This window comes from Rhinolophus hipposideros (assembly GCF_964194185.1).
Source record: "Rhinolophus hipposideros genome assembly, chromosome: 8".
Lineage (NCBI taxonomy): Eukaryota > Metazoa > Chordata > Mammalia > Chiroptera > Rhinolophidae > Rhinolophus > Rhinolophus hipposideros.
The window spans coordinates 92,079,826-92,093,161 of record NC_138054.1 but is presented as its reverse complement, the minus strand read 5'-3'; the positions used below and the strand labels follow the sequence as shown (position 1 = coordinate 92,093,161).

The 13,336-nt window shown below is 55.8% G+C and overlaps 1 protein-coding gene across 2 annotated transcripts in view; it reads left to right on the top strand.

Annotated features, from left to right (window-relative positions):
- KCNAB2 (potassium voltage-gated channel subfamily A regulatory beta subunit 2) overlaps window positions 1-13,336 on the top strand; it is an 84,392-nt gene that overhangs the window by 56,027 nt on the left and 15,029 nt on the right. For both annotated transcript variants that reach the window (XM_081057251.1, XM_081057252.1), the window contains exons 4-7: window positions 2,369-2,412; window positions 3,095-3,132; window positions 9,121-9,200; window positions 11,814-11,858. In XM_081057251.1, coding sequence (XP_080913377.1) covers window positions 2,369-2,412; window positions 3,095-3,132; window positions 9,121-9,200; window positions 11,814-11,858 — 207 coding nt within the window. The remainder of the gene's footprint in view (window positions 1-2,368; window positions 2,413-3,094; window positions 3,133-9,120; window positions 9,201-11,813; window positions 11,859-13,336) is intronic.

Below are 13,336 nucleotides of genomic sequence, written 5' to 3'. Positions count from 1 at the left end.
AGCCCTACTCCAGCACCTGGACTTATCTAGACCAGGTGCCCTATGGCTCTGCGAACACCTGGGCGTCGCAAACGAGGTTCTGAGGGCTTTTGTGTTTGAGCACATGTTCACAGAGTGGTCTGTTTTAGTCCCCAGAACAGTTAAGATCCACTGATCAGAAAGAACATGCAGTCCTTTTGCTTCATTACCAGACTGCTTATGAGCAATGTTCTGATTTCTCGTCACAGGTACTTTCTAGGTAGCGTGGGAAAAATTACCTCAACTGCTAAGTACACCTGGCCTGATGTGAGTGGATAGGTGATGAGTCAGGCCTGCCTTTCCAGCCGTCGCAAACGAGGTTCTTCTAGGCTGGAGCATATAAGCCATGCTGCGGCATCTTAACGATTATTTCACCGACTTACAGGGGAAAAGACGAGGGCAGACTTCCTCGTGTTCCCTTTTTCACACCGTGATATGTAAAGCCTTTTGTATCTGTCTGTTGTTTTTCATATGAGGAGCCAGGCCTCTGTCCTGTCTGTGCTGCCTCTCGGAGTGACACCCGGCACGTGTGTTATGTCATCCTCACGGCCACCCCGAGAGGTGCCCTGGTGAGCCCTTTTTGCCGATGAGCACAGGGGAGCCCCGGCTCTTACCTTACCTGACCTGCGCAGGGGCACACAGGCTGCACCAGGATTTGCACTCCGGCCTCTGAACCTCTGCCTTGCCTCTCCCCGCCCCAAAGAGAAATCAGCTGCTATTGCATCCTCATTTAGGAGGGTCCCCTTCAGTCCTGTAAGGACAGTGAGCTGGCAGCTGGGCTGCTTTGAATGGGAAATTCGACAAGAAAGCCTGGTAATTTCAACCTACCTTAAGTTCGGTAACACATCAAACAGTGTTCAAACTGCTTCCAAGTTTAGTCCGCCCTCCCCCCACCACCGACAGCCTGTGATATGGGTGGGGTCCAAGGGTCTTGTACCCAGGGAAACTAAGGCTGCAGAAGGTCAGAGTGGGCCTGTATCAGAGAGCAGCCGCTCGGGCTCGCGCCCCACACCTCCTTCCCAGGGGACTGGGTTTGGGTAGAGGAACTGAGGACACATTACCCACTAAAGTTAAAAGTGGGGTAGCACAGGGAAACAGTGGGGGGCCCTTGGGGAAGGAGGCTGGGGTTCTCCCTCTGTGTCTCGCAGCAGTCTGACTTCCCACTGCCTAGAAGGATATCACACCCGGGCTGGTCCCAGGACTAGGTTGCCAGCAGGGATCCCAGGAGGGAAATGGAGTCCAACACGAAAAGTCAGCGCCCAGCTATGGCTGGGACACCCGCCCTGCCACTTATCAACTTCACCATCTGGGCAGCTCACATCCTGTGTCACCAGAAAATGCGGGGTGGGAGGCATGCCACCGTGGCTGGGAGTATGCTTCCCAAGCCAGCTGCTGGGTGGAACCCAGCTCCTCCACTCCTGGACATGTTTAGTGTGTTCTTCCATAAAGTGGGAATCACAGTATCAGGAAAAGGCAGGTGCCAGCCCCACCTGCTGTCGGGGGACTGGTGACAGGATACTTGAGGGCCACCCGGCCTGCTGTTGCCCCCCAAGCTCCCAGCCAGCCTGTGTCAGGATGGACTGGCCTCCCAGGGCTCAGCGGGGCGCTGCCACCCTCCATGACCCCCTGAGGACATTAGTGATGGCCCCTGGCCCATTCATGGGGACCTGGCATGTGCCTCATGGAGGGGCGCTTCAGTGGGCCCATGACAGAGCCCTGGGCAGCCTGTATGCTAGAAGGGAGTCTGGATCTCCCCCTACTGAGTGGCCCCGGCTCAGGGCTCGGCTCACGGCTCAGCCCAGGGCAGGAACCAGCACCCCACGATGGAGCTCTTGTCTCCCCCCTTTCCCACTACTGAGGGACAAGTCCCTGGGTCACGTGGCCCGTGAAGTGGGACTAACTTCTGCTCAGCTTCTCAGACAGCAGTAAAGATACACAAAATCACAAATGTGACACTAAAGAAACGGAAAGAGGAATTTGTTATAGGAGGACGTCCCGTCGCCGGTACCATAGGCCTGAGTCAGTTTGTTTCAGCCTGTGAGATACGACGTGTCCATTTCATCATTCTCTCCCTGAGGTGGTCCTCCAGCATTGTCACCAGCATGGCCTGTCCCAACAGTGCGGCGAATCCCTGGTGTGTGTGTGGAGGGGGGACAATTGGCCCTGGACCCTCAGGGACAAGAGAGCAGCAGGCCTTCCCCTGAACGTCCCTCTTGCTTTCAGAGCCTCCAAACGAGCATTAGCTGGGATGGGGAGCTCTGGGGGCTGGCACTGGGAGCAGTGGAGGGCCCAAGCCGGCTGGCAGGTCCTGCACTGGCTGCTGAGAACTCACACAGCGTTTTGTTTTCAGGAACCTGGGCAAGTCGGGCCTGCGGGTGTCCTGCCTGGGGCTTGGTGAGTATGGAGGCCCCTTGGTCCAGTGCCCCCCAAGGAAGCAGGGGACTGTGGGAGGGCTGGGCAAGAACTGAAGGGGGCCCCCCCAGGGGACAGGGAGGGAGCAGCACCCAGAACTAGGATGTCTGTCAATCTGTCTGTTGCCATGGTAACCAGGAAGCAAGGGGGATGGCAAAGAGAGGGAGGGGGACAGAGATGCGGGCTTTTTCCTCTTTTCCAAGGTGTGAGCTCCATTCCAAAATCACGCTGTCCCTCCTCCTCTACAATGCACACCATATCTGTTCCACACACACACACACACACACGCACACACGCACGCACGCACACACACGCCATGTGGCAAACACGAAGACAAGGCCGTCAGACCTTCCCCATTTTCGGGGAGACGCCCCTTGTCCTGCTCCCTGCGGCCTGTCCCTGGAACGGGAGCCGCAACCAGCGTTTCAAAGCCCTTCGGCCTGCTGCCTGCTCTGGGCACATCCTGTCCCCTTGGTTTGGTGGCCCCAAGAGAGGGACACTTGCCCTAAGGCCAGGTATCCACACATGCCAAGAACATGTTCACCACAGAGCAGAGCCTGTGGCTGTTGCCCTGTACCCCAGCCTCAGGTCCCAGCACCCAGGGAGGGGACATGTGGGCTTCCTGGGGAGGTCCTCTGACTTGAGCCTGTGTGTCTCCTTCCAGGAACATGGGTGACCTTCGGAGGCCAGATCACCGACGAGGTAAGACAGGGCTCTCTCATTCCCCCAGACCCCAAGAAGGGCAGCCCCCGCCAAGCACGTGGTGACGGCGCTGAGTGCCCCAGTGGGTCTGTGCCCTGCAGCTGCCTCGGCTCCCCTCTTCCTGGCCTTGTGGGAGCCCCAGCAGCCAGACCACACTTAGCAGCCGGGTGCCTTGGGGCTTCAGCAAGTCTCCTCAAGTCCCAGCACCTCGGGTTGGTCCTCTGCAGTGGTCCAGGAACATTCAGGGAGGGCAGGTTTTCCAAATTATAAAGCCCCGTGCCTCTGTAAGCTGCTGCTACGGAGCATGCCCATGCGAATTTGCAACTTCAGTAACTGTCTGCTGAGGCGGCTGAGAGAGCAAGTTCCGCAGACTCTGCTCCCAGCTGAGGCCTGAGCAGATTTACGTCTCCCCAGGCTCCTGCTGCACAGCCCCCAGGGCTGGCGTCAGTTGTGTGCACTAGCGTCATGACACACACTTGCTGGGGCGGCTCTCTTCACAACTGAGATGCTTGTGTCCCTGGGTCTGTCCCGGAGAGCGCTGTGTGCGTTCCTAGAACAGTGGCATTTGCTCGGCGACCTCTGGATGTCTGCACAAGAAGCCATGTTCACATTTGTCCTACTTACTGTTGCGTTAAAAATTAATACGTGAGTTCATTTGAGACCCTGTTAAGCTGTGGTTGCTCGGTTAGTTTTCAAAGGAAAAGCTTTGCTTCGGTCACGATCTAAATGCATTTAGTTTGTGTTTCTGTTCCTTTTTCTTGTTATGATGGCATGGGTTCGAGAATTCTTGGGCCTTGCTTTGAGGGGTTGGGGCTGGGCTGTCTCGGGGTGAAGGCGGCAGTGTTTAAGGCGCAAGGGACCAGCCGATTGGTCCCAAGCACTGAGACTGGAAGCGGGAGCCCCAACACCCACCAGGACGTGGTCACCCGGAGGGGTCGAGTCTGACTCGCCTGTTTCCCTCTCCATGTAGTCACTAAATTCATACACGGGAGAATTCTGGGAGGGCGTGACTTCATTTCCACACAGCACTGGCTACACTGCATGTGGTGTCCTTGTGGGAAAGACGGAGAGAAGTGGCGGATGGCGACCATCCAATTAGGTGACCTTTTCACCAGCAGATCATCGTCCCCAGAGGGTATTGATTAGTGATCTGATGGCAGCCCCGGCTGCCTCTGCCATGTCCCCGTCAGGGACACAGCGACATGTATGGAAACATTAGAAGTCGTTTTCAGGTGACGCAAAGCTGGGAGGACAGCAGATACAATAGATGACAGATTCAGGACTCTAAAAGGTCTTGGCGGGTGCAAATGATTGAGTTTAGGAGCAAGCCGAATTTTCACTTACAGGTAGTGCCCCAAGCAATCAGTATGTGTAGGATAAGGGGCCCAACTCGCCACGTTCAGATGAAGAATGCCTGCGTTTTAGTCTTCAGCTGGCTGCCTGCTGGGCCTGAGCCAACCGGGTTGGTGCCACGAGGAAGCCAGAACTATCCCAGGCTCAGAGGGACATGAGTGCTGCCCAACCCCAGGGAAGCCCCACGGCCCCACTGGGCATTCCAGACAGGAAGCCCCGTCTAGAGCGCCGTGTTCCTTGTTAAGCCTATGTCCAAAGGAAGGCAACATGCCCAGGAATCCAGAGTTACCTCTTGTGTGCCAAACACTGTGCGCAGGTGCCAGGGAGGTACAGAAACAAGCCGCTGTTGGATTTACTGTGGCACATGGGTGTTCCATGGTGGGACGCTGCAAATGTCAGCGCGAGAGAGCCAGCGGGCCAAATGTGGCCCCCCACCTATTATTTTTTTTCTTTTTAGCTTTTTCTTTTTTATTAGCTATTTGAAACATAAGATTTGCCATTTGAACCATTTTTACTATGGTTAAAACACGCATAACATAAAATTTACCATGCTAACCATTTCTAAGTGTACAGGTCAGTGACATTAAGTACATTCATTTGCTATGCGACCATCACCACGGTCCATTTCCAGAATTTTTCATCACTCTGTACCCATTAAGCAACAACTCCCCAGCCCCTGGTTAACCTCTAATGTAGTCTCTGACTCTGAATTCCACAGCCAGTTTTTGTAAATAAAGTTTTATTGGCAGGCACCATACCTACTCACCTTCATATTGTCTGTGGCTGCTTGCACGACACAAAGCAGACTTGAGTATCGGCCAGAGAGACCATCTGGCCCGCACAGCCTAGAATATTTACCTTCTAGGCCTTTACAGAAAAGGTTTGCCGTTCCCTGTCCTGCGGGGTCTCAGCAGCTGTCACCTGTAGGGCTGTCATCCCAGGCAGGGAGGCCCCAGTGGGCCGGGCGAAGAGGAACCAGCCACAGAGGAAGCAGACAATGTTAGTAAAACTCAGATCACACGGCCAGGTCTCAGAGCTGCCCTAGTCAGAGTCAGGTTCCCCCCTCAGGTTTAGTGCCCCTTCTGTGACCTCACAGGGCTGCTCAGGTGGAAGGAGGAGAAGGCCTCTCTGGGGTGATAGAGCGGAGAGAGGAGTGGCCAGGGGCAGTGAGGAGGCGGTTGCAGCAGTTGGTCTAGGAACCACCGGAGCCAGCTGGAAGACAGGATCCACTCGACTCATGCCTGCTGAGCAGCTACCGAGTGCTGGGTCCCAGGTCCCTGCCCCCAGGCTGCTCTCTCTGGTGAGGGGGACAGACAGCAAGCTCGTCTTATCCCTGAGGGTTCAACGTGCCATGGAGGGTGCATTCGTGTCCTGTGGGTGCTGTAACAAGTGACCACCAACGGCGTGGTCTAGAAACACCAGAGATTTGTTCTCTCACAGTGTGGAGTCCAGAAGTCTAAAATCAGTATCAGCGGCTGAGAGCAAGGTGAGGGCAAAGCCACACTCGCCGTGGAGGCTCCTGGGAGGAATGCCTTTTGCCTCTTCGGCCATGCTCACGTGTGGACACACCAGTCCAGCCCCAGTGGTCACACCCCCTTCTGTTCCTCCTGTGCAAATCTCCCCCTGCCTCTCTCTCGTAAAGACACGTGTGATGATGGCATTTAGGACCCACTTAGGTGATCCAGGATAATCTCCCCCTCTTGATACCCTAAATTTAATCGGTCCTGCTGGGGACTTTGGCTTTGACCATCCATGGCATGGAAGCCACTGGGGGCTTTTAGCAAAGAAGAAATTTGACCCTAAAAGGCTCACTGGCTGTTACATGTGAGGAGGCCACTCAGAGGGCTGCTTCTCAAACTAACATGTGCAGGACCCCGTGGAGATTTGCCGAGTCTGACGTGGCAGGTCCGGACAGAGCCTGATGCATTTCTCATGCTGACGTTGCTGGTCCCTGGGCCACACTTGGCCGGGGGGAGCGGGGGGAGAGGAGGAGAGGAGACAGGGAGAGGGGCAGCGAGTTGTGGGTCTACAGCAAAAACCCAGCTGAAGGACGCCCTAGCTTGGACCGGGTGGGCAGAGTGGATGTGGCAGGAGTGCTCAGACGCTGGATCGGTTTGCAAGGGGAAGCAGACAGGACTGGCTGAAGGTTTCCGTGCCAGATTGAGAGAAAGGTGACTGAGTGAGGAGGCCTAGGTGTGTGACCTGGGCCCAGGTGGGCAAGACTGCAGGTACAGCAGGCATACACTGGTCCCTCTGCCTGCAACGCCCCCTCCTCCACCCACTCTCCCCCAGCCTGCCTGATGATCTCCTGATTGCCTGTCAAAACTCAGCCCTGTAAATCCTGTCACATGCTACAGCATGAGTGAACCTTGAGGGTATCATGCCAAGTGAAATAAGTAAGCCAGTCACAGAAGGACAAGTACTGTATGATTCCATTCGTGTGAGCTCCTCAGTGGAGTCAGATGCGTAGAGACTGAAAGTAGACTGGTGGGTGTCAGGGGCTGGGGGTGGTGCAATGGGGTGTTAGTGTTTACGGGGACAGGGTTTCAGTCGGGGAAGATAAAAGAGTTCTGGAAATGGATGGTGGGGCTGCTTGCACAACAGCGTGAATCTACTTAATGCCACAGAACTGCACACGTGAAAATGGTTAAAATGATCATTTTACGTATATTTTATCACCGTTTTTCATTTTTTAATACATTTAAAAAAAAAAAAAACCACGTAATGCAGGAGGTCTCCGTGACCTGACATGGACTGATTTCCAGGTTGTATTGTAAGTGACAAAAACAAAGTGCAGAATCCTGTAGCACGCTTCCCTCGGTGTAAGAAACTATGCGTGTGTCTGAAATACAACAAGAGGAGCCTTGCCCTGAGTCACCTCTGCCCAGAGCCCTCCCCAGGAGACAGCTTGCTCCCTGAAGCGTCTGTACGGCCCCATCAGGGTAGGGTCCGGCGGCCTGGTGGGACGTATCGGGAAAAGTTGGGATGAAGACAGAACCCATCAAGGAACCTCGTGTGCCTGGAGCACCAAAGACAAGAAAGGGGCCCTAGGGTAGAGGGAGATGCGCGGGAGGGGTGCAGCAGCAGGAGGAGGGCGTGGGGGCAGGAGAACGTGTACGATACACTTGACACACTTACACTAGAGCTGCAGAGTCCAGAGAACTCCTCCAGCAATGGCATTACCATGCCCTGGCCTTGGATTCAGGCGGCGGCAGCTAACTGCTCAGGATCTGAAATCTTTAGGGTTCATCGCAGACATTAGAAAACCAGATGCCCTCCCCCCCAAAAAAGAAAGAATCCTGGATTTCTCGCTTCTCTTAAAAAAACCAAAAGATGTGGTCGCACCTGACCGCCTTCCCTCGGGCAGCGTGTGAGCCCCTCATCCACCCCACTGATCCCCACCGGCCACCAACCTCGCTCTCCATACCTGTCTGGTGGGGGGAGCTTCTAAGTTTGGAATTGGGAGAAGCTCTGTGAAGCTTCTGTCCTGCAGCTTTTTAGGGTTTAAGTATCGTTCACCGCACCCTGCGCTAGCTGGGGAGGGGGCTTGGTGCTCTGAGCTGAGCTTGGAGAAGTGGGGGATGGGGGAGTTTGGATCCGTGACACTCAGAGGGACACCTGCCCTGTCCAGAGTGCCAGGAGAATTCGGGGGCCCCTTCTCTACTACCTCTTGGAGGGGGCTGTCAGTTGTAGGCTGTCTTCCCCCGATCCTTTCTCTTCACCCCCATTACCAGTTGGAGGCTAGTCGTCAGCCCCTGCCTGCAAGGCATTGGAGAACCGGGCCAAAGCCAGAGTGCTAGCTGAGGATGGCCGTTTCTCCATCTGCAAACAATAATAATATCGTTTTCATGCCATTGCTGGGAAGGATTCAGTGGGCTACGGCATCACAGGATGCATTCTAGCCGTAGCTTTAAAATATTCATTCTGCCATGATCTTGTGCACTCCTGCTGTGGGCTGTTCCTTTCCCCAGTCGGCCATGACAAAGCCCTACAGCTGAGTGCCTTAGAAACCAGAAATTTATTCTCTCACAGTCCTGGATGCCAGAAATCCAAAATCAAGGTGTCAGGAGGGCTGCGTTCCCACCCAGACCCTGAAGGGGTCCGTTCCATTCCTCAGCCCCCGCTCTGCTGGGAGCCGGTGATCCTGGGCAGACTTGGCGTGTAGACACGCCACCCCCGTTCTGCTCCATCTCCACATGGCGTCTTCCTTGTATGTCTGCGTCTGTTCTTATAAGGACACCCCTCCTAGTGGATTTAGGGTCCACCCCAAAGCAGTGTGACCTCGACTTAAATAAACTGATGACATCTGCAAAGCCCCATGTGCGCATAAGATCACATCCTAAAGCTCTGGGTAGACCTGAACTTGAAAAGACACTAATCCAGCACAGGTGCAAAGCCTGCCCAGAGGACCCAACAGATGGAGTCCCTGCTCGACAGAAACTCACAGTCCCTAGGCTGTTTCTTCATTCGTTTTGTTTTCTTTCTTCTTTTTTCTCTACGGGTCTGTTCCTGAGTGCTGCCTCCATGCCCGTCCATCCTGTGGCAGAAGAGGACGAGGGGAGCCCCAATACAGGCACTGCCCCCAGGCTGGTAGGACAGTGCCACCTGAGAGCTGCCCCGGTTGTCTCGTTTCAGATGGCGGAGCAGCTAATGACCTTGGCCTACGACAATGGCATCAACCTCTTCGATACCGCGGAAGTCTACGCGGCGGGCAAGTACGTGTCTTTTCTCGTGGGAAAGAGCCAGACGAGCCACTGCTCCCCTGGGAAGAGCCTGTGGCTCTGCTTCCCCAGACACTTCACGCCTCCCACTCTGCCCACTTTTCTCAATTCTGAATGGCCCGAGGGCGTGTTGTTTTCATGGGGCCAGAATCGCAGCACACTTAGACACTGGTCACTTGCCAAACTCCCCATGTGTCCACGCACCGAAATGACCTCAGCCTCTCTGGTGCCAAAGAAGCTGTGTGGGGCCACGATTAAGCTGTCATCCGGGGCTCTCCTGCTGTGCCCGTGACCTGTGGCCAGCACCACACACTGGACATTTTCACGTCTTAATGGTGCGATTAGGGCGGCAGAGAATCAGGGCCTCTGGAGCTGGGGAGAGTGGGGTCCCGTGAGCCGAGCCGAGCTCTGTAAAAAGCACTTCATATTTGGCAGTGAACTTTCCTACTCAATTATGTAAAAGCCCTCTTCAGCCAAGGCTGCTGGCTTCAGTTTTAAAGACGGGCTGTAATCAAATCATCCACTCTCCTGCATCAGGTTTCCAAAAGTCAGCTTTGTTTGTGAAGTCATTTGTTGGCTCTCTTTCCTCCTCCCTCTGGCCCCTCCTGCCTGGAGCGAGCCACATTCCCTTCAGCTGGGCTGGAAGCAGCCTGGCCTGCTATGCACCCAGGCCACAGGGCAAGCACCTGCCATGCTAGGCTCCGGGTTAGTGCCTGCAGCCTGCAGTGGGGCCCAAATCAGGAAACCCAGCTGGGCCTCTGCTCAAGTCCTGACCCAGGGTCTGAGGATCGGACAGCCCTGGGGGTCTCCACTGGGACCCCTAAATTTCCTCTAACCGACTTCAGCAGCCCTCTGCCCCTCCTGACGCCACAGCCCCTCCCAACGCCTCCAAACTGGCAGCCGCTTCCCATGAAAGTGAACCGCTTTCTGGTCAGACGAGCTAGCCAAAGGTCCGAGGTGGAGAAGCCCAGTGCAAAGGCACAGGAGCCCTCCCCCGTCTCGTTCTGAGCACCGCAGCCTGTGCCTTACCATTGCACCCACGTGCGGGAGGCAGCCCTGTGCAGCTCGCTGTGCAGGGGCCCGCACGCTCCATTTCACGGCAGCCACACTCTCGGTGTCTCTTTCTTCACTACCCCCTGATTAAGGGGCACCCAGGGCTGGTATACTAGGGCAAGCACACTGGGTCCCGGGGAGCCTCAGTGCGTCTTGGAATCCCCTTGCCAGAAACCGAGAACTTGGGGAGAGGCCTCGTGGGTTGTTGCCCCTGGAGCCCACTGCCCTCATCCTGCCCTCCACTCCTCTCCGGACACTGAATCTGCCTACTCGCCCATCAATGCCTCGTGCCAGCAGTCGCCCACCCGGGGAAGCTGGGTACTATATGCCAAGGGACAGGCAGGGAGAGGCTGCACGCGGCAAAGGGCTGCCGGGTAGCTCCAGCGGTGATAGGCCAGGTGCTGTCCCTTTCAATAAGCAGGGTACCAACCACATAACTTGCTGAGTCCCCCTGCTTCTCATGCTAATGTGAATTTGGGCGCTTCCCAGAGAGCTGCAGGATTTGTGCCCCCTTGGACAGGTGCCAGCCTCACCAACCCCACAGCCACAAGAATCCACGGCCACCAGCAACAGGCGGTGGTTACCTCTGTCTACAGTTCCTGTAACCCCAGGACCACGGCTTACTTTTCTCTCTTCTTCCTTTCCTGATCCTTTGTCCCACAAGTGAGGGACCAAGGAATGAAAGGAAGAGGCCCAGGGCTGAGTGAATCTGTGCATCTTGACCAAAAATGAAGAGCATTCAGAATGTATTCTAAACAGCTTGCAAATTAGAGCCTGTTGTCTCTGAGTGGATGACTCAGGCGCTTATATAATTGAATGTGGTACTGAGTGTGGCTCATTCTCTCTCCCTTGTTCTCGCTCAGAAACATTTTGCTACAAGCAAAAAGTTCTTAAAAGTTAAAACGTTAAAAAATTAAAAATCCAGCACTGCAGTGCCAAATGAGGCTGGAACAGCTCACCTGTGACTCTGGCTGGCCCGATTTTGGTGCAGGGCCCTGAGTGGGGCCAAACAGGACAGACAGCGGTCAGCATGGTGTCTGTCTGTCTGTTGTTCAAAAGCAAGAAGCAAGAGGAGCACACGCGTACACACGCACACCCTCTGCTGCAGATTCAGCCCCTGCCCCTGAAGACAGGTTCATTGTCTCTGAAAACAGATGAATAATTTACCTTTTAAAAAACATACTTCTCTGGAAACTTCGCCCACATGATGCTGCATTTTCCCCGGTGAGTTTGCCGCCAGCCGGGGAGATGGGGTGCTACGGTCCAGCTGAGCAGGACGTGGGCTCCTTCCTCCTCTGAGAGCCGGACCCACTGCTGCTTGGACAATGCCTGTGGGGACATGTGCCCACGGCGAGCTCCGTGAGCGAGTAGCACAGCTGCTCCCAGGCTCGCTGTCTCAAGTGAGCTGCCTGAGCCACGGCGGGCATTGACAGCCTGGCTCTCTGGCCCCAGGGGCACCTTCACAGAGGGGCCAAGTGGCCGATTGTCACGGTGGAGTGAGGTTTGATGTTTCTGTTACGCTGTAATGAAATCTCCTGTCTGTCTCTTTTGCAGGGCGGAAGTTGTTTTAGGGAACATCATTAAGAAGAAGGGATGGAGGTAATGACTGCTCTCTGTGTGGTTGGTGTCCAGGGTGCACACACAGGAAGAGCCTGGAGAAGGCCAGGGGGAAGGGAGGGCTCCGTGAGGGCAGATGCGTTCTGGGGTCTGGGATGGGGTGGGCAGGTAGCCCAGGGCAAGCGCTGGCTTGGGTCCCGGTTGCTGTCCTTTCCTGTTTGCCAGGAGAGTGTCCGGGGTTTGCTTCGTCGGCCCTTGTCCAGCCTGCCCATCTTCCTAAGGCCTGGAAGTCCCAGAATATGTCTCATTGGGAAGGGAAGACTGTCCCAGAATGGAGGTAGCCCCATGCAGGCGTGCGGCCCCTGGGAGCCAGGGGCTGTGAGGAGGTGAGGGAGCTTCCACTGAGTCAGTCGCCAAGTCAGGCGCACGCTTCAGTTCTCCAAGTCAGGAGGCATCTCCGTGAGAATGAGTCAAGTGGAGGCCCTGGCCCCCCAGCTCGGCCCCTCCACCTCTCACCTAGCTTGTTTGCAGGGGTGTAGAGGGCCAGGTCCCAGGCTGCAAAGCTGACTTAGGCCAGAAAGAGCTGGACGTGAGAACTCCCCAGATGGCCCCCGTACGGCAGAAGTGCTGCCAAGAAGAGAGGGACTCAGGGTCCTTCCCAGGGGCTGGAATCCACCGTTCTGCCCTGTCCACAGGACTTGGCAAGTGTCTCACCTCTCTGGAGCTTATGTCCCCACCTCCCTGGTAGGGCTGTCCTGAGGCTCCAATGGCCCAAGTCTGTAAAACACCCGCCCAGCCCAGAGCCGGACGTGTCACACTCACCAGGGAAGGGGCAGCTTTTAGGACACCCCCGTGTCCCTCTGGGCTGACCCCCTGGGACGCAGGTCAGGAGCCTGCTGTCCCTTGTCAGGCCGTTCCCACCCTCCTCGGACCGCCAGGCTGAGCGCTTGCTTGCACTTTGGGGCCCCCTAGCCCCAGCCCCCAGCTTCCTCTGAAGTGGCAGACACACCCTGGGCCCAACTGTCTTTATTTTCAGGAGCACTAGAAGCTGTTATAAAGCTGGGCTGCCCCCCCCCCGCTCCCCCCCAGGCCCCTAGCAAATGCCATTCAGCATCAGGCCTCCACATGGGTGAAATACACCCCTCCTCTTGCCCCACCGAAGTTGTTTCTTCCTGGCTCTAATGACGCCAAAATAAATCCCTCCTCACTCCCTAATTAAAGTAAATCGTGTGTATGAGCAAGTCCTCTGATTAAGTCAGGTGAATACACAGGGACCCTTATATTAGGTCATTCCTCCTGCCTGGAGGTGACCCCAGCTGCCTGTGCTTGTGGCCCTGAGCTGTTTCCTGAGCAGCTGGGGTGGGGGGCAGGGGGAGGGACCCCCAACCACGGGGGTCATTCTCACCCCCTCCCTTGGGAAGGGTCAAGGTCAAATGTAGCCAGGAACAGCCGTCATTATCCCCCCCCCCCCGTACACCCCCTCCAAGAGAGAGAGTCATGGGGTCTGCATTTGTCTCGTG